A 17,864-nucleotide genomic window follows, 5' to 3' on the forward strand; every position below is an offset into this window, starting at 1 on the left:
TCTTAGCCTGGACTGTTAAAGCTTTTCAAAACAGAGAGAATTATTGGTAATCAACTTGATGTCAAGGTAAATGTTGATGAATGAATGGAACGATTCAATAAAGTAAATTTCGTTTTCGTCCTTCCAATTGATCCGACGCGCGCAACCACAAAGGATGGTTGGTGGGTGGGAGATACTTCGATAAACCCGGTTTCTCTCGGCGATAATGTTCTTCCCTTAGATTCACTCTGGGGATAGAAAATGAAGGGGAAAGAGAAGAGAGAATATAAACCTTTTTTTGCTTTGCTTGCTTTGCTTTGCCTTGCCTTGCTTTTCTTTGATTATAGAGAATATCAAAAGTATAACTCTCAAGAACTGAATGCGTTTTATGTATAAAGAGACAAGAGGAATTTTGAATAAAAAAAAATAAATAAATTACTCTCAATCACAATGATATAAGTGAAGAATGAAGTTTATTTTCCGAGGTTCAACTGTTCGACACCTTTTCGATAAACCCACTAAGAATATCGTTATCGTCTTTATTTTGGTGATGCTGTAAGGTCATGTGTTGAGGTGTATTTTAGGTGAAGTTTGTTGGATGATCGGAGGTTGGTCGGTGGTGGTAGGTGCTCTTTGGCTCTTTGGACGAATGAGAAGGCTGTCGCAAATCAAACCTTTAAAAAATTTGGTTGCAAAGACGAGAACTTTCGGGGGGACATACCATTAACATATTTAAACGATAGCAAGTGATGACCATGGGGCTAAGCCTAATGCATTCTTAGTTAATTCATGACTACCTTGTACTTCCACTGCAGGTTGCCTCATAGTGACCAATCACATCATCCATACAAATGACTCAGCCCCACTACAGGTAAGGAAAGCCTGGAGAGGAAAAGATCCAACAAGGGTCAAATAAAGGTTAAGATGGATCAAGACTTGAAATGTATATCATTGGTCCAATCAATCAAATCTTGACAATAAGAATGAGCCACATTTCCATTCATGGATCCACCTTATCTGTTCCGCACTGACTTTTTTAGCTCCCAAGATAACATATTCACGTGATCAGGATTTATTTTTTCTATCTTGAGTAAAAAAAAGTTTCATGAAGTTTTGCTGATCGATAGCTTCAATGGTAAATTTACCTGAACTCATTCAACACCACCATTTGAAAGAATTGAGAATCAGTTGAATTTGTATAATCTCAGTCTCTTCATTGCGACCAATACTTATTCGAATTTCACGATAGTTTATCAATAGGCAAACTTTGATCGGTTGCCATTTCTTCAATTCAAACGAATTTCACTTTCCTCTACCAATCTTTCGTCGTACTCAAATTCTCGCTCTTTTTTAAATCATACAACCGATAAATAAATACAATGTCAGCTAAGAGGAAACTTCCGACCAAGCTTGGCCAACCAATGGTCAAGCAAGGTGTTAAATCATTTGGAGCGGGACATCTAGATGAATCAAAGACGGTGGTATCTGGTGGAACTGCAAATAAGGTGAAGACGAACGGAATCAAGAAGAATGAAGTGGTCGAAATCTCTAGCGATGAAGAAAATGAAAGTGACGATGAGATGGAAGAAATTGAAGAGGATGGGAGTGATGCGGAAGAAAATGGCAATGTTACCACAGATGTGGCAATGGAAGATGAAGGAGCTGAAGCTGCGGAGGAAGATGGAGAGCCAACATTCGGAGATCTTATCCGTGCCCACGCGTCAGAGCCTATCGATGTAGCAGCCGCTTTCGGTGATTCTAAAGCTCAAGCCCTTTCATACCCTCAAAATTCAATTCAAGCTCCTTCTGGCGCATCCCTCGGAACAGTTCTCACTCAAGCACTCAAAACAAACGATGTCGCCTTATTGGAATCTTGCTTACATACTACGGATCTCAGTACGATTAGAGCTACAATTCAACGACTCGATTCCCCCCTCGCCGCGATTCTACTACAAAAGTTGGCAGAAAGATTACATCGCAGACCTGGTAGAGCTGGAAGTCTCATGGTTTGGGTTCAATGGTCAATGATCACACATGGAGGATATCTAGCAACTCAGAGAGGTCTTATCAAGAAATTGGCCGAGGTAAACAGAGTTTTGGACGAGAGATCAAAATCTTTACAACATCTTTTGTCTTTGAAGGGTAAATTGGATATGTTGGACGCACAAATCAAATTACGAAGAGGCATGCAAAACCGACCAAGGCTAGACAGCGAAGATGATGATGAAGGTGTTATTTATGTGGAAGGTCAAAGCGATGATGAGGAAGAAGTTATCGTCAATGGATTACCTCAAAGACTTGCCAAGAATGGGGATCTCCAGGATATCTCAGATTCCGAGATTGAGGAGGAAATGCTTAATGGTTTAGTTGCCGAGTCTGATGAAGAAGAAGAGGATAGCGAGGATGATTTAATAGATGATGAGGCCGAGGAAACAGATGCAGATTCTGGAGATGAGGATGAAGTTGATCATGATGATATCGATGAGCAAGGAGAAGATGATGAAAGTGATGATGCTGTACAAGGACCACCAAAATCCAAGATGCAAAAGATAACAGGCAGTACCTTTCATAGAAGATAATAAGAGAGTTTGACTGTTAGATGCATTTTGGGTGTTTGCATGGTCTGGAGTTTTTTGCTTGCTTTCCCTTTCCCTTTCTTAGCTGGGATCTTAAAAAGAACATAGGAGGATATTTCTTTTTTGTTGTGTACAAGCATATATTGATTATACGTGCTTTTTATATGTTGATAGAAATTGAACTTGAGATAAAGCTTGAGGTAAAGCTTTAAGCTGAGGTACAAATACAATAGGATTAAATATCAATATCTGTATGATCTTGAGAAAGTGTGATGGGTGAATGTATAAATAAATATCCAGATTCTTATTCAGCTCTAGAGAGGGGGGGGGGTGTAACGATACTGTACTGGAGGCAGCGGCTGCCTAAGGTTCGTCGGTTGGTAGTTGTGGGTTAAGGCTTTACCACTGGTATTCATTTGGAAGTGAAGTCGTTACTAGATCAAGTAGAATGTAGGTAAACTAATTGATAACTAAGTTGAGCACGAAGCTCCTAAACTATGAAACTACTCTGACTATATAATGATCAATAAAGGGAGCCCCCAGGAGCTTTCTGGCTCCTCAGGGCTCCTGGGGCTCCTTATCACGTGATTCATTTTCATCCCAAGACACTAATCCTAATGGTGAATCGTGACAGGGGGATTCAGAATATAAAGTCTAGTTTTTATATTTATTTTTTTGAATTGGATGAGATGATATAAATTTAATAAATCATAATTTAAAAACTATATTATAATTTTTTAATAAATACATTTTCTGTTAAAGTGAATGTGTTACGAGGGTAGCCGTCTAGATCACGTGGAAGTGCTCTAGGCTCTCGAGGTAGTCAAGTAGGGACTTAAAGTAATGACAATAATGATATGCAATTCGTAACTAATAGTAGAGTATACTAAATGATTGATCTTGAGCACGAAGCTCTATACAAAAGAAATCCATCTTGATTATATAGTCCTTCGTGCCTATGGTTAACTAGGAATCGTCGTTCCTGGGAACGAGCGTTCCTGGTTGTTCCTAGGAACGTTCGTTCCTCACCGTTCCATCACATGTTTTATGGTCATGTGACATACTAATCGTTTTGGACGTAACACCTACTAAATGATTGATCTTGATCTTGAGCACGAAGCTCTATACAAAGGGAATCTATCTTGATTATATAGACCTTCGTATTCCAACATTGGAGCGATGGAGCTGGGGAGCGAGATTCGAATCTCGCTCCTTCGCTCCCTCGCTCCCTCACAAGACTATTCATGTGATCCTATAACACGTGATAATAGTTATAATGTTACAACGTAACAGTAAGGTCATTCCTTTTAACATTTTCAACTTTTATAAAAAATAAATAAATTTAAATTTTCATTTTTAAATAATAATTTTATTGAAAGATTGGGTGGAAGAGGCCTCTATATTGACTATATTACTACGTCTGTAGGCATATTAATCTCCTCTTGGTATCCTCGGAGGGGACCAATATGCCTGCTTATGGTTCGTCTAATCTAGCCTGTTTAGGTAACCGTATTACTAATCACGACACGTGATTAGTACCGGTAACTTCTATTCCTTTTAACAAATTTTAATAAAAAATCAATTTTTTTAAAATCCGAATTGATATAATTTTTATTTAAAATAAATTTCAAGAACTTTGTTACGCCGAGTAACAGGAAACCCTCACGTCCAATCAATATCACGTGACTGGCTCAGTAAGGATCAATGAGCTTAGTACTGAGCCGCATTGATCTTACTGAGTAGTTATCAATATGAAGGTCTATATAATCTAAATGGATTTCCTTTATATAGAGCTTCGTGCTCAAGATCAATCATTTAGTATGCTCTACTATTAGTTACGAATTGTATTATTGTCATTACTTTAAATCCCTGCTTGACGCTTAGTTATAAACCACCTCGAGAGTCTAGAGCACTTCCACGTGATCTAGACGGCAAACCTCGTAACAATACTCTGCAAGGCCCTATAGTCGCATCAGTTTTCAAAGTGTCCTTAATACAATTAGATTCTATTGTAAGATTTTAACTTCTTATATTAGAATACTGTATACTCTCCGCAATAAGAGATGGTCAACATCCATGTGCTTAGGCGGTTAGAGGTTCAGCTGTATATTTGGTATCAATAGAGATCTATTTTCAGAGTATTTTTTTTCAAATTGATATTGTACAGGCTTTTGAGTTAGTTCTACTTGGATTTTTTAGGTTTTAAAGATTTGAAAAGGTTTCAATAATATATCTACCTACCTTTACAGGAGAAGGCAGAACCTCTGATCGCTCGAATAATTATGTAGACGTTGGCCATTTCTTATTGCTGAGAGTACACGGGTACGGGACGGAATCGCTATGATGTTCGTCTACAGGAGTCCGAAATCACACTTCATCCATCGGTACCTGGTTTTCCTTCCGTTCCGATGGACTGGGCTAGCTAGGTATAGGAGGTTGGTGGTCCAGATAGTTCCGTATGCACATGGCATAATGATTATATGTTTTGTATAAATGTAATGCATAACTGTACTCTAAACCTTGGATCTTAGCGCCTTGAAATTTAAGGATAATGCTCTAGAATTTAACTGAACTAACTGACTGGGCAGAACCAAAATGGTGGGATGAACTTTTCGGCACGTACCTCCGTACACAGTACTCTGTATTATTGTTCACAGCGGTAAATGTGCATAATCTTATATGAGATGATAATTGGAAATTTCATGTTTATTGATTGAAAAACAATTGTACTTATACACTTATATATGTACATACGTGTATTTATTCACGGATAAATCCAAACGATAAAACCATTTCCTCCGACCGGTTCATGTGTAATTGATAAATAACTCCACGAATCCACAATCATTATAACCACTCTTCTCCCTTCAGCCTCTTCGCACTCTAGACATGACGTTCCCCCATCTAATAAATATCCAGTATACGTACGACGTACAACACGAGGTGGGGAGCCGCCCACACCAAGAAGGATAAAAAAGTATCCGCTTAAAGCATTGAAGGTCAAGAGCTTACGAATCCCCATTGCGCGTTCGAAATATGTTTGATGCGGTGATGGATGGTTGTGCAAGGAAGAGAAGGGGAATTTCATGAATTTTCATAACACTTTGTTGGAAATTGTAGGGGACGTATATCCTAGATGGGTAAGTAAGCATACAAATTGGGATTGGGAAGAGTAGTATTTTGGTCTCTTTTTAAACTTGGATCAGCTTGGTTGTTTTTTGAGTATCAAATCTTACTTACATCTTTCAATCTTACATATGTACATGTATGTGCGTTTGTGTTGTAAGTATTTCTTCATTCTTTCTTGTTACTCGTTCTTGTGTTATTTTTTTTATTGATATTTTGATATTTGGACATCACATCTTTATTTGATCCCTTCTCTTTTTTATCCACGAAGGAAAAAGGCAGGTACATATTTAAAGATCATCCACAACTGAAAGCCTCCCGCTTCTTGGCATACGCAACGCCCTTATCCTCTTTCCTCTTGGCATCATCATAATCCTACATTTTTCCAGGAACAAATTCAATAAGGCTGGAATCTATCAGAATTGAGGAAAATAATAGAGAGGAATTAAAACCTTGTGTTTTCCCTTTTCCTATTCGGTCGTCGCGGGACGAGAGAAGGGAGAAAGGAGAAGGGAGGATTGGTTTATTTTTCATAGCGGTTGGTGTTTTTGATTGCGACAATGCGCGCTTTTACACGATTAGGCGCTTTGGTGTTTGGAGCGGTGTTATCGTTAATGACTATCTTGGCATTGTTACCTCAATCGAGATATACCGAACATTTGAAGAAGATTGGATTGGGAGGGACGAGTATTAATGATGTTACCGATGGTTTATGGGATTGGGCAAATGGGAGTCATGATGAAGGAGAGGAGAGTGGTGTTCGATTGGTGGTTTTTGGGGATAATTGGGTGGATGATACCCTTGAGGTGAATGAGGATGGGAAGGGAAGAAGTTGGACAGAAGTTCTTTGTGAAGAGGTATGTTTTTGAGTTTGGTTTTTGCTTTGGTTTTTGATTCTTGAATTTTGAGCGCTTGAGTTGTCAAGTTCACACATTTACTAATTGATTTCTCAATAGCTTTCATGTTCTGCACATATTAATTTAGCAACTTCACAACCTTCATCTTCATATCCTTCATCACCACCCACAGGAGCATTGGCATCGAATAAAATCTACCTTTCTTCTATCGAAAACACCATTGGTCAAAATAATTCAGAAACAAAATTAACCACCGAATCCATGCTCCCAGATTTCGAAGCTCAAGTTAAATCCTTCATCGCCCTTCCTCTTCCCAAAAAGAAACTAAGAGAAACAATCTTCGTCCTCTCATTCGGAATCTGGGATGTATGGCATTATGCATCTCTTGATTACTCCAAAGCTAAAGAAGCGCAAAATAAAGTGGTCGAAGAAATGTTCGCCCAACTCGATAACTTATACGCGCATCATCGAGAAACGCTAGAAGCTACTCATATTATCGAAAAACCACACAATAAATCTCACGTGGTACCGAAACCACAATTCAAAGTCATCATTCCAAAGGTATTTGATCCGACAATGTTACCCGGTTGGTTAAGTCAAAGACCTGTACCGTTAAGACCTAGTTCTGTGGCGGAACATCAGAAAAATGCCATTTCGCTTTTGAGGGATTGGGATAATAAGATGGAGAATAGTATTAAACCTTGGTTTGCTAGTACACCTGAAGTTACTACTTCGAATGAATGGATGGAACCGGTTCCACAGGGGGAAGTATCTGGAGAGGTAGTTCCAGAAGTTTTCGATAAGGATGAGCATGGGGGAGTAGAGGGTCATGGACAAGGTGATTCAAGTGGGCATCATGGACAAGGTGAACAAAATGGGTCTCAATCTCAAACTAAGAGAGAAAAATCTGGAGAAGAAACAGAAAATCAAACAGAAATTCCTCAAAAAGATATCTATTACTATGATCTTCATCAATTCCTCCTCGAAATCATACTAGAACATCAACTCGAAGATGAAGGATTATCCGATGCATCCGGACTCGGCACAAAAGAAAGCCCCTACATCTCCGTCTACGATCCTTGCGTACAAGAAAGCGAAGGAGAAGAAAACAGCGAAAAGAGGAGGAGAAAAAGCAAAAAGACGGAAAAGAAAGGAGCGGGAAAAAACTTACAGGACAATAAAAGAAGAAATTTACCGGATATTAATGGTCTTTTGGTCTGTGAGGCCCCGGATGAATATCTCTTCTGGGATGATTTTTGTATGGGTGGTATGGCGAAAGAGAGGGTGGGGAGGGAGATTTCCGGGATGATTAAAGAGGGGAGTTCGTTGAGGAAGGCTTGGGGGTATGGGGTTGTGGTGGGGGTTTAGTGGGTTTGTGAGGGGAGGGGAGGGATGGGAGCTGGCCTTGCGGAGGAAAGGTTTTTTTTAGGTTGGCGGGGAGACTTGTGGGATTAAAGTTAGTGGGTGGGATGAGAGTGATATCGATTTGAATTATGAGATTAGCGTGTATAGCATCTTCCAAATGTTTTACTAAATAGTATTACATATTATAGCATAGCATTAAAGGCGTTCGGAGTTAGAATTTAAATTAGAGTAGTATTATCATTGATATTAATATTAAATAATTTCCCGGTATAAAGATATTGTATTAATTTATCATAACGTGGTTTATCAGTGGGTCGGACACTTTTTCCTCGATTTATCACTTTAAAACTATATTATTCAATAACAATTGGATGAATCGATTGAAACTATTAAGAATCTAATAAACTAGCATCTATTGTATTATTTTGACAGGTTCTTGAATTATGACCAGTCTTTCCACACTTACTACAGCATCGACTAGTAGATGATTCCCTATTAGAATTTCCCCCATTTTGACGCTCGTCGCGTTGAATCTGATTATCAACCTCTTGTTGTGATAATATATCTTCAGCTTCTTGTCCAGTAAGTACTCCTCCATTACGTAGTTGAATTTTTTTAGCGCGTCGACGTTTACTTAATGCTTCATTTGCTCTTCGAAGCATACGATTCTCAGCATTCAAAAGTGTAACTTCATGTGTCAATCTCTCTGTACCTTTAGCTAAAGCTTGCACAGTCTCAAATATAGGTGTAGGAGAGCTTGATTGATAACGAGCTATTCGAGCTTTTACTAGAGTTGATTGTAAAAGAGCCTCAGTTGGATTGTGAGAGATTTGAGAGATCCAGAAATTGGTAAGTTCCAAGGAGATAGATGGAGGGGTAGAAGTACGAATCCTAACATCTAGTTTTGAGAGTATAGATTGAGGATCAAATGGTATTAGACCTGCTCCTCGAAAACCAGCTTTTATATTCTGAATAGTAATCGATTGTTGATATACAGCTTTGAAAGCTATAAAGAATTCAATTTTAGAAATATGATTGATATAAGCCTTAATAAATCCTTCAATTTGATAACTATATGAACGTTTGAGTACGCTAAAACATCCAATATCAAGTGATTGAGTTAAGTGACTTGAATGCGATGATAACTTTATGCATATAATATCATTTGACTTGCAATATGATTGGAAAGGTATCGATTCGTGACTTTCATGCCCATCCAATACTAGCATTCGATATTTGCCCTTTCTTTATTGATTAGTATGCTTATCGAAATGCTTTAATTATTCTAAACCTATCTCATTATTTGTCCATTCATTAGAAGTAGGTTTAATAGCCCAATCTGCAGGAAAATCACTCTCTGTATACCAATTAGAAAGGTGATATTGTCCTTGCACCACTAAAAATGGTGGTATAGTTTCATCCTCTCTATTACCACATATAATCACTGTAGCCCACTCTCGATTACCTAGTTGTATTGCCTTGCTTCTGCCACTTCGTTCAGTACTAGTTACAACCATTCCGGGGCATATTATACCCATCATAAAGCCTGTTTCGTTGAAGTTGTAGAAATCGCAATCCTGAATCCCATATTTCGCCTGCATATTCGATACCAATCGAAACCACTCTTCAATAAGCTCTAGATCTTCGCAAAGAGCTCTTTGAAAGTCATAGACACGATTAAAACGCATCTTTAATTCTGAACATCGTTTTACAAAGCGATGAGCCCAGAGCTTTCCAACCTTCTTCGCACCCCGTGTTTCGAGCATATAATTCGCTATATCTTCCACACTATTTAATTTAGGGGCAAATCCTCTATCATCCATATCAATAATGTATTGAATAAGCACCTCCTCTTCTAATTCAATCAAATTATGACTTTTTGGTTGACTTTCAGCTATATTACTACGACCTTGAATTCTGTCGAATAATGTAGATCGAGGCACACTATAGTAATTAGCAGCCTTTCGAATCGTCAATCTTTTGTTCAATTCGATAGCCTCAATGGCCAGGACTATTCGTGCTTCTTTTGAATGAATTTCCATTAATAACTATTGAATAAACGCGTATTGAAGTGAGAGAGTAAAGGATATTGAAAAAGTGTCCGACCCACTGATAAACCACGTTATATAACTTTATGTTAAAGTGAATGGTTCCTGCGTAGCACGTGTACAGGGCACTAGTCCTATTAGGACTAGATTGAGAAGCTCTCTGTAAGAGAGCTTCGCACTTCCGTAGAACTTAGAAGAGAGATTAACCTATTAGACCAATATTACCTCAGTTCTGCCCTATCAGCTTCTCACTATTCCCTGTGTAAGGTCATTCCTTTTAACATTTTTATTTGATAATTATTTTTATTAATTAAAAATATTTTATAAAAAATAATTTTAATAGATTTTTTTAATTTATAAAGAATATTTATTTAAAATTTAAAATAATTTTATAATTTTTTTATTATCCTCTTTTTAATGAAAATAAGATATTAAATCTTATATAATTAATATACTCTAAGAATAAATTAAGTTATATACTCAAATCTAGTTTTTAAAATGAAATGATTGATACAGAAATATATATATATATCTATAGGGAAATAAATAAATATAAGTATCGTCATATTAATTAATTCAAGTTTATGATTTAAGACTCAGTACTCGAGAATCTATACTTATTAAATCGGCTTGATAATATATATCGATTGATATATATCGATTTTGATAACTACTGATATATAGATTTTGTTTTTCATTCAATGAGTTTTAATTTATTTTTCAATCATATATTTATGAACTACCTCTTTTACTGAGGTATTCGTGGTTTTCAACTTTATGTTTTTCGCTATCATTGCTACTTGCTTGTTTTTGGCATTCGCGCTGTTGGTATTTGAAACTAGCAATTTACCCCCAGAGTTTCTGGAAGAACAACTCATTTTCATGCATGTCCTAGTTGGAAGATGCAGTATACTATGCTATCATACAAGCTTTATCCATAACTCAAGTAATAAGACCAACATGTTGGTCTTTTAGACTTGCAAACAAACAAAAATTCTGTGCCGCAGCTATGACTATCAATCAAGAAATGTACGGAATTGAGCTTCGTTTGCTTTTTGCTTCGCCCCTAGATAAACATTCACACTCTCCAATAAGAACGATACTTCTTACCTTGCCTGTTTTGAGATTCAAATTTTTTTAGAAGATATTTGTTTGAAACGTTTTAATGCGCCTAGTGCAGTGAATTTTTAAGGGCAAATGAAATGGAATGAAATTTCAAGACGGATAGCTAATTTACCACATCCCATCATTTGCAACGTCCTTTGCCATCAAAAATTAGCAGGCTAGACTCGCTTTATCGGGTTTTTCCTTCTATCCTATCTCCGACGCTTCAAAACAAATGGGGCGTCCCTGCGAAGGCTTTGAGAGGAACTTCAAACGCTGTTTAAATTATTCAAGCCTGCAAAATGATTTTACTGTCTGTCTTGTCGGCTTTGATTTTATGCAGCCTCACAAATTCCGAGCCAATCAGTTCACAGATCCCCTCAATGAATGAAAGAATGAGTCTAGGCATTTCAAATTCCTTCAAATCCTCCCTTCCACATCCATTGACTCGAGCTCCGGATCTCAGACAACGTCAAGGAGCCAAAGGAATTACTTGTGGATATTCCTATGGAGATAGCAACTCCCCTTTTACGGTGCCTACAGACTCCACATGCACAACTGTGTATCCTCGTGGAATTTGGGGCTTATGTACCTACAGCGATCAAGTGCCTATTTGTGAAATGTATGGTGCTTGTGTTGATGATGCAGCATGTAGTAATGGTTGCTATGGCTATAACTTCAATACGCAAGACTTTACCACTACACTCTCTTGGTATGAGATTTCTTTGAAAGTTTTACGAATTTCAGAAAGACTGACTTTTTGTATATAGTATGACAGACTACTGCCAAAGCTCTTTATTGTCCGATTCATCAAGCGCCCGTCTTGGAGTCCAGACTTCATATAGTTGCGACACTACCTCGCAAGAGTCACCAGCGCTATTCTTTGTATCACCACTAGCTACTCCTTATAACTTGATAACTACAACAAGTTCATCCGAAACATCAGCTACCTCGTCGACAAATTCACAATCTCTCGGGTCGTCTTCAACTTTTGGTTCTGGACCAACTCCAGGTTCTTCTTTTACCTCAGCACCAGCTGCTTCCAGTTCAACACCAATTACACCACAAGAAACCACTGTATCATCAAATCATCAAGCAAATTCTTCATCCAACCATACAGGCGCCATAATAGGTGGAGTAATAGGAGGAGTTGCCTTAATAATCTTCATAGCCTTAGCAATATGGCTCCTCCGCCGACACAGAAAAACCCACAAACCATCCACAGATCCAAACACCTCATCTCACAAACCGAACGGTCCAGGTGATAATATACGTGAGTTAATGGGACAAAATGGACATACACCTGAAATCGGCGGGACTATGGTGATGGCTGAGGCGGATAGTCCTAGTGTGGATAGGGCGCCGGTTGAGATGCATAGTCCGATGGTACGGAGAGAGCCGGTTGAGATGGAGGCGTGAGAGAGGATTTTATTTTGGGGGGCGGGAGGGGCTTGGTTTGTGGTGTGCTTATTTACAGATAGAGTTTAGTGATCATAGTTCCATATTACGATTTGTGTTGCTGAATAATTAGTTTGTATTCTTGCTATATATGTATGATCATCGGAATGGAAAATCTAAGCTGCGGGTTAATGTTGAATGCTTGATGTTTCGTGGTTAGACACTTCGGAAAAATTATAGGCCTCTTAAATAAAGCTAAACTCACGTTAATCCATCTAAAAGTTCCCGAAAAACAAAATGGGAAAGAGGTTGTGCATATAACTTTGAGAAAGGGGATTTGGGATTCCTCGGCATGGAATTGGAGGAATCTGCGTGTATGATTTCGATAAAGGAGGTGTTGGCAATTGTAAAGAACTAGTTGAGCTCTTATCTTAAATATGTTACGATAGTTCAAGGGCTGGGATAAATGATGGATGAATTTTGTGAGAGTCTTAGTGTACCAAAATCGAGCAGGGAGATCAAATTAGGATCTCAAGTCTCACAGGATGTATGATTTATTTCTACATCGAAAGTTGTCACTTCTCCAAAGCTGCAAGACAGCGTGATAGAATCCCATGTATTTAAGGTCACATCTTCGGTAGATTACTCGTATCCTGGTTTCATATTGATATTCGCATACCATCTTCTTCGGATTGTGTTTTGGGAATCAAAACACCCTTCTCTGAAAGGTAGAAGGGATTCTAAGTCTAAGGGTTCTGAAAATTAGACGGTTGAAAGTGATCAAAAGATGATAGGTAAGGCCTACAGCCGAGAGGGAGAAGGAGCGTTCGGTTATTGACAAGCTTGCTGAATATGCTCGATTGTTTGGGATAGATAGATGATTACCGTATCCGGGATTGAGCTGTTTTCTTTATCTACTATTACTGAACATATTGAGGATGATGGTAAGAGCTATTTTGTTTCAACTTCTGCTGTATTGTAGTTTTGCAGTGGAAATATCCTGAATAAACGATCAAAATCGACGAACCGTTGTGATCCGCATGATTGTCGAATTCCTAAATGCTGCAAAAAATTTTAGCTTCGGAAAATTCTAAGAGATCGTACCAGTATTTCTACAGCTGTCACTCTATTTAGTTTGATATTAAAACGTATCAGAATCTCAAAGACCCATAACATCTTACCGTGATTAAAGTCTCTGGCAAAAAATTCTTTTCTCTCAGTAGTGTTTAAGACCTACAAGCTCGTTTATATCGCTTACCGTGGAAAGTTCCAGCTCCTGATACTCATCAAGTAGTTTCCTAGAAACTTGCATCATGGGCATTGCTACCATTTTTATACCTATCTTCGTCAATAGCGACACTGTCAAAGCATATTCAACAATCGATGGTGCCTCAAGCAAATCCCCTGGCTTGCTCCATCCTATTAGCACCTGAGCCACCATCCTTAAAGGATCGTTTTCCACAAAAAGCCGTAGTCGGATATCTCCTTGGTTATTGTGCTCCTATTCTTCATCTCCTCAGACGAATATGCTCATTAAAAAACAGCCCAAGAGAGCCGAGAGTTTGTGTCACGCGCTCATAGTATTTATCTCCTGTTAGATTATTGGGCGGATGCAGAATTTAAAGATGGATCATGGAGGTTATGTAATGAGAGGCAATTCAGAAAGTCAAGAATTTCTGCAACTACCTGCAAACAAACTATCAGGGATGATAAAGTGCATGAAGCTTCTTGGTTACTCCACTGCGTATTGATGGGAAGAAGGGGAAAATAGGCCAAGCTAACTTCGACGGATAATCTAAAACAGTACGTGAAATTGGAACTTAATTAAAGTAATCTCTGTTATGCGGGGGTTTTTTTTACTAAATCAAAGAAATTTCTTACAGTTCAACATCAGGCTCCGAAAACACCATTCTTTTTTCTTAAAAATGACAAAGTCAAAAAACTCACTAAATTACAAGCCAAAGAGTTTCCGGAAGAAGGCCGCCGTTAATCCAAGTTCAGCAGTCCTTCCGGTTTCCATGTAGCAGAATTGTATTATATAATGATATGGTATTAATAATTATGATGATTAACGGTAAGCTTCCATATAGCTCTAGTCAGTGTATGATGAACATCTCTAGCCAGCTGGCTCGAGGTAAGATCACATCGCTTGGATGTCGTGCTGAGGCTGACACTTTGCTTACCTTCATCTTAGAGAAGGGTCATAAGTCCAATTGATATCAAACTAGTACTGAAGCGTGGTGGCTGAGCTTGAAATCTGTCACCGAGTGAATGATTGAAGATCAAAAGTTTGTACTAAGCGAAGCTAAGATTTCTTTCCTGGTAATATTGGTCTCTAATCCTAATATTCTGTGTGCATCCAACTTCAAATTCTACAGAAAGGTCAGTTCTACAAACAATGTATCTAAATATTTGGTCAATCTAGCTAATTATCACAGATGGCAACCAGATTCACCAGAACATACCATGACGTCTACTATTCCAGTAATCTACCCGTTGAAACATCGACCAGGACAGTTACATATACAGCGGATACGGGGTACACATTTGTATCAGGCGAAATGACTGGAGTTCTAGGTGGTCCAACTGAGTTAGCCATCACATCAACAGGGAAAAGCACCATCTTCGTAACAAAGACCACTATAGCACCTTACACAACTCTAGCAGTGCCAACTGCCATCTCGACCACGGACACGACAGCCGTTGCCTTTAGTTCAATTACTAGTTATAATCCTATTCAGACTACAGCAACAGATTCGTACACAAAGAGTCATTTGGGTTCAGCGATTAGTCAATGGAGTAGCTGGGCTAGTTTGGGCAGTGGTTATACCACCCTCATTTCATCCACCACCTCTACAAGCACATATCCCACCACTGGTATAACTGCCATTGCTTTGAGCCAGATAAATAGTTGGGACTCTATTGCATCTACAGCCACAGATCCAATATTGAAGGGTTCATTACAATCCGCCATTAGTCAAGCAAGTTCCATGGCTAGCTTGACTTCCGGTGCTTACACAGCTGTTATTACAATCTCTCTCTCTGAACAATCCGCTATCGACAAGTCGAAAAAGTATGGCGCTCGTATCCGAGTTACGTACACTGTGGTTTTAAGTGTCATCAGTATTTTGTTACTGATAGCTTCCGTCTGTATGCTTGGCTACTACTTTGTACGAAAACACCGTCGGCGAGGAGGAAAGAATATGCCTCCATCTACTGAACATGTCTGCCCCAATCTAGATTCTCTGAACGGCCTGATGGTTGAGATGGGTCGGAAAAATGCCACCCGGGAGCAAGAGGGTAGTAGGACTGAAGGACTTCAAGGGCTCCCAAGCGTATCAAGGATTCACAGTACTTTACTCGAATTGGAGCCTCCGGAAGGAATTGCAGAACTACCTGGCTCTGATCCTATTGTTGAGTCCCCAAATGAACGTGCGGAGTTATGTGGTGAAGGGGCTGTATATGCGGAGAATATTCATTATGAAGTCTGAGAACAAGGTCTTTGATGATCACTTTCAAACTTCATTTGCAGGCGTTTGAAGATACATGGGTGAATAATTAGCACATAAGAATGTTGAAGGGACCTATATACTCATTTATAGTGTTCATTAGCTGGGTAAAGGCTATATAAGTGTTCAGGGCTAGGATAAGACCTTGAGCTAAATGTCTCTCTAGAATCTCAGCTCTTCCTTGCAAATCTTTGGTTTAGACGAAGATGATACGCTCTTGAACTATAGCCTTTGTAATTTTACTCAAGTTTCTAAAGAATTCCGATGCAAGTATCATAATTTTGGTAAGTTGCGATATGAGAAAAGGAGAAGCATTAGTTGTCCCAGCTCTCATTCATAAGCTTTCTGTTTGGCTATGCCAAAGGGAAAATTGGCAACGTTAGAAAAAATATGATTCGATGCAATATTTTGATTGTTTTCATAATGAAGCACAAGTACGTAATGAATATACAACTTTCCGAGATCATGTCTCAATATTGAGTCAATAAGTTTATCCCATATTAAGCAAAGCCGCTCGCATCCGCGTAACTTGGTATCTATACCAAAATTTCTGACATATATTGTTATTGTTGAGAATTATAGAGTGAAATATCTTCGATTGATGTATATGATTTTAAGTGTCTTCCTCTAACCTATCTAACTAATGGATATGCAAAAAGGTTATCCTAGAGCCCATCTACCATACAAAGATTATCCAAGCCTCGATGAGAGGATCTCGTGCTATCTAGCCTGACCGACAGAATTAACATTTGAACATCGTTTCTAGTGCCATCTAGCTGCTTCCCTTCGTGTAGATCATGACCATCTCCAGGATATTGTCGACACCTGCTAGCCTGAGAATTTCTTATGCCATATAGTGCCATTTTCCGCGTCATCACACTTCCGACGCCTCTCAGATTCGGACACCATCTCTCGTCAATCCAACGATCCTGATCTCCGGATCGCTGAGCGTTACCACTTTTCTTGGATTCGTGAACCTAGAGCCTAAAGCATCACATATTATAGTCCAGTCTCCCTGGTATTTCTCACGATAACAACTAGCTTCGTCTTTGTGGAACTCGAGTAAGTCCCAATGGCCAGATAATGTGCGATTTATGAGATTGTCGTTGATTCTAACAACGAGTAGCACTTCCTTGATGTTAGGGGAGCATTTGAGCATAAAGAAAATACAGTCAATGTAACCTCCTTCGGACGCTCTACAAGCATCAATGGCAATGCTGCTTGCGTGTCTTATAAAATTGTCCATATATCTACTAGAACGTGACTCTACGCGCGTTTGCCAAAAGCTTTGGTAGCAGAATCGTTCCAAGTACAGCGTATCCACTGTTAAGTTTGCGTGAATGACGAGGTCTTTAACATCAGCAACAGAAATATCGCCACTTAATTGAGGCCCAAAACAAGGCTTATAGAATCTTAACCCTTCGACTCGAGATTCGTGATTAATTTGTAGTAATTTGGCGGCAGCGCTTGTCATTTGTATAGAGACCTGCCTCTTAGGATTCTGATCATGACGTGTCTGCTCTCGTAATGCAACAACACGCGGCATGAAGGCTATTGTTCTCCAGATCTTCAGGCGCAATTCCACCGAAAGGCGCGGAAAACAAGTGAAATTTTCGAGCTTTTTGCGGGGCTCCATATCAGATGCACTAGCATAATGGATAGGCTTGGTTTCATTTTCATCACCATTTCTGATTTGACGGATGGGCGTAGGTCGAAGGTTTATAGACAAAATATCTGCAGTCTCTTCCTCAGCCGCCGATGTGACATCTTCGAGACCTGCTAAAAAGTTGGTCGCGTTGTAGTTGCCAGTCGCCCCGTTGTGATTCATCTTGCCAAAAATACGGGTAATCTTTGAGGTTGTTGTCGAAGATATAAGAGAATAATGTGAAGCTGGGTCTTAGG

At 38.9% G+C, this 17,864-nt stretch overlaps 8 protein-coding genes across 8 annotated transcripts; 5 read left to right on the plus strand and 3 right to left on the minus strand.

Moving 5' to 3' along the window:
* Positions 1-1,358: 1,358 nt before the first annotated feature.
* On the plus strand, positions 1,359-2,558 carry SS1G_14329 (hypothetical protein; the record flags this gene model as incomplete). The annotated part of the gene is made up of 1 exon (XM_001584666.1): positions 1,359-2,558. One exon carries the CDS (start codon positions 1,359-1,361, stop codon positions 2,556-2,558), a length of 1,200 nt encoding a protein of 399 aa, XP_001584716.1.
* A 3,737-nt stretch (positions 2,559-6,295) lies between these two features.
* On the plus strand, positions 6,296-7,906 carry SS1G_14330 (hypothetical protein; the record flags this gene model as incomplete). The annotated part of the gene is made up of 2 exons (XM_001584667.1): positions 6,296-6,538; positions 6,638-7,906. The coding sequence occupies 2 exons, from the start codon at positions 6,296-6,298 to the stop codon at positions 7,904-7,906; spliced, it is 1,512 nt and encodes a 503-aa protein (XP_001584717.1).
* A 386-nt stretch (positions 7,907-8,292) lies between these two features.
* SS1G_14331 (hypothetical protein) lies at positions 8,293-9,726 on the minus strand (the record flags this gene model as incomplete). The annotated part of the gene is made up of 2 exons (XM_001584668.1): positions 8,293-8,909; positions 9,258-9,726. 2 exons carry the CDS (start codon positions 9,724-9,726, stop codon positions 8,293-8,295), a joined length of 1,086 nt encoding a protein of 361 aa, XP_001584718.1.
* A 1,724-nt stretch (positions 9,727-11,450) lies between these two features.
* On the plus strand, positions 11,451-12,474 carry SS1G_14332 (predicted protein; the record flags this gene model as incomplete). The annotated part of the gene is made up of 2 exons (XM_001584669.1): positions 11,451-11,767; positions 11,826-12,474. The coding sequence occupies 2 exons, from the start codon at positions 11,451-11,453 to the stop codon at positions 12,472-12,474; spliced, it is 966 nt and encodes a 321-aa protein (XP_001584719.1).
* Positions 12,475-13,095: 621 nt separating this feature from the next.
* Positions 13,096-13,894, minus strand: SS1G_14333 (predicted protein; the record flags this gene model as incomplete). The annotated part of the gene is made up of 3 exons (XM_001584670.1): positions 13,096-13,193; positions 13,481-13,508; positions 13,691-13,894. 3 exons carry the CDS (start codon positions 13,892-13,894, stop codon positions 13,096-13,098), a joined length of 330 nt encoding a protein of 109 aa, XP_001584720.1.
* Positions 13,895-14,378: 484 nt separating this feature from the next.
* Positions 14,379-14,477, plus strand: SS1G_14334 (predicted protein; the record flags this gene model as incomplete). Its single annotated transcript, XM_001584671.1, has 1 exon — positions 14,379-14,477. The coding sequence occupies one exon, from the start codon at positions 14,379-14,381 to the stop codon at positions 14,475-14,477; it is 99 nt and encodes a 32-aa protein (XP_001584721.1).
* Positions 14,478-14,891: 414 nt separating this feature from the next.
* SS1G_14335 (predicted protein) lies at positions 14,892-15,944 on the plus strand (the record flags this gene model as incomplete). Its single annotated transcript, XM_001584672.1, has 1 exon — positions 14,892-15,944. One exon carries the CDS (start codon positions 14,892-14,894, stop codon positions 15,942-15,944), a length of 1,053 nt encoding a protein of 350 aa, XP_001584722.1.
* A 910-nt stretch (positions 15,945-16,854) lies between these two features.
* SS1G_14336 (predicted protein) lies at positions 16,855-17,790 on the minus strand (the record flags this gene model as incomplete). The annotated part of the gene is made up of 1 exon (XM_001584673.1): positions 16,855-17,790. One exon carries the CDS (start codon positions 17,788-17,790, stop codon positions 16,855-16,857), a length of 936 nt encoding a protein of 311 aa, XP_001584723.1.
* Positions 17,791-17,864: the final 74 nt, after the last annotated feature.

Source organism: Sclerotinia sclerotiorum, genomic scaffold (genome assembly GCF_000146945.2).
Source record: "Sclerotinia sclerotiorum 1980 UF-70 scaffold_32 genomic scaffold, whole genome shotgun sequence".
NCBI classification, from domain to species: Eukaryota; Fungi; Ascomycota; class Leotiomycetes; order Helotiales; family Sclerotiniaceae; genus Sclerotinia; species Sclerotinia sclerotiorum.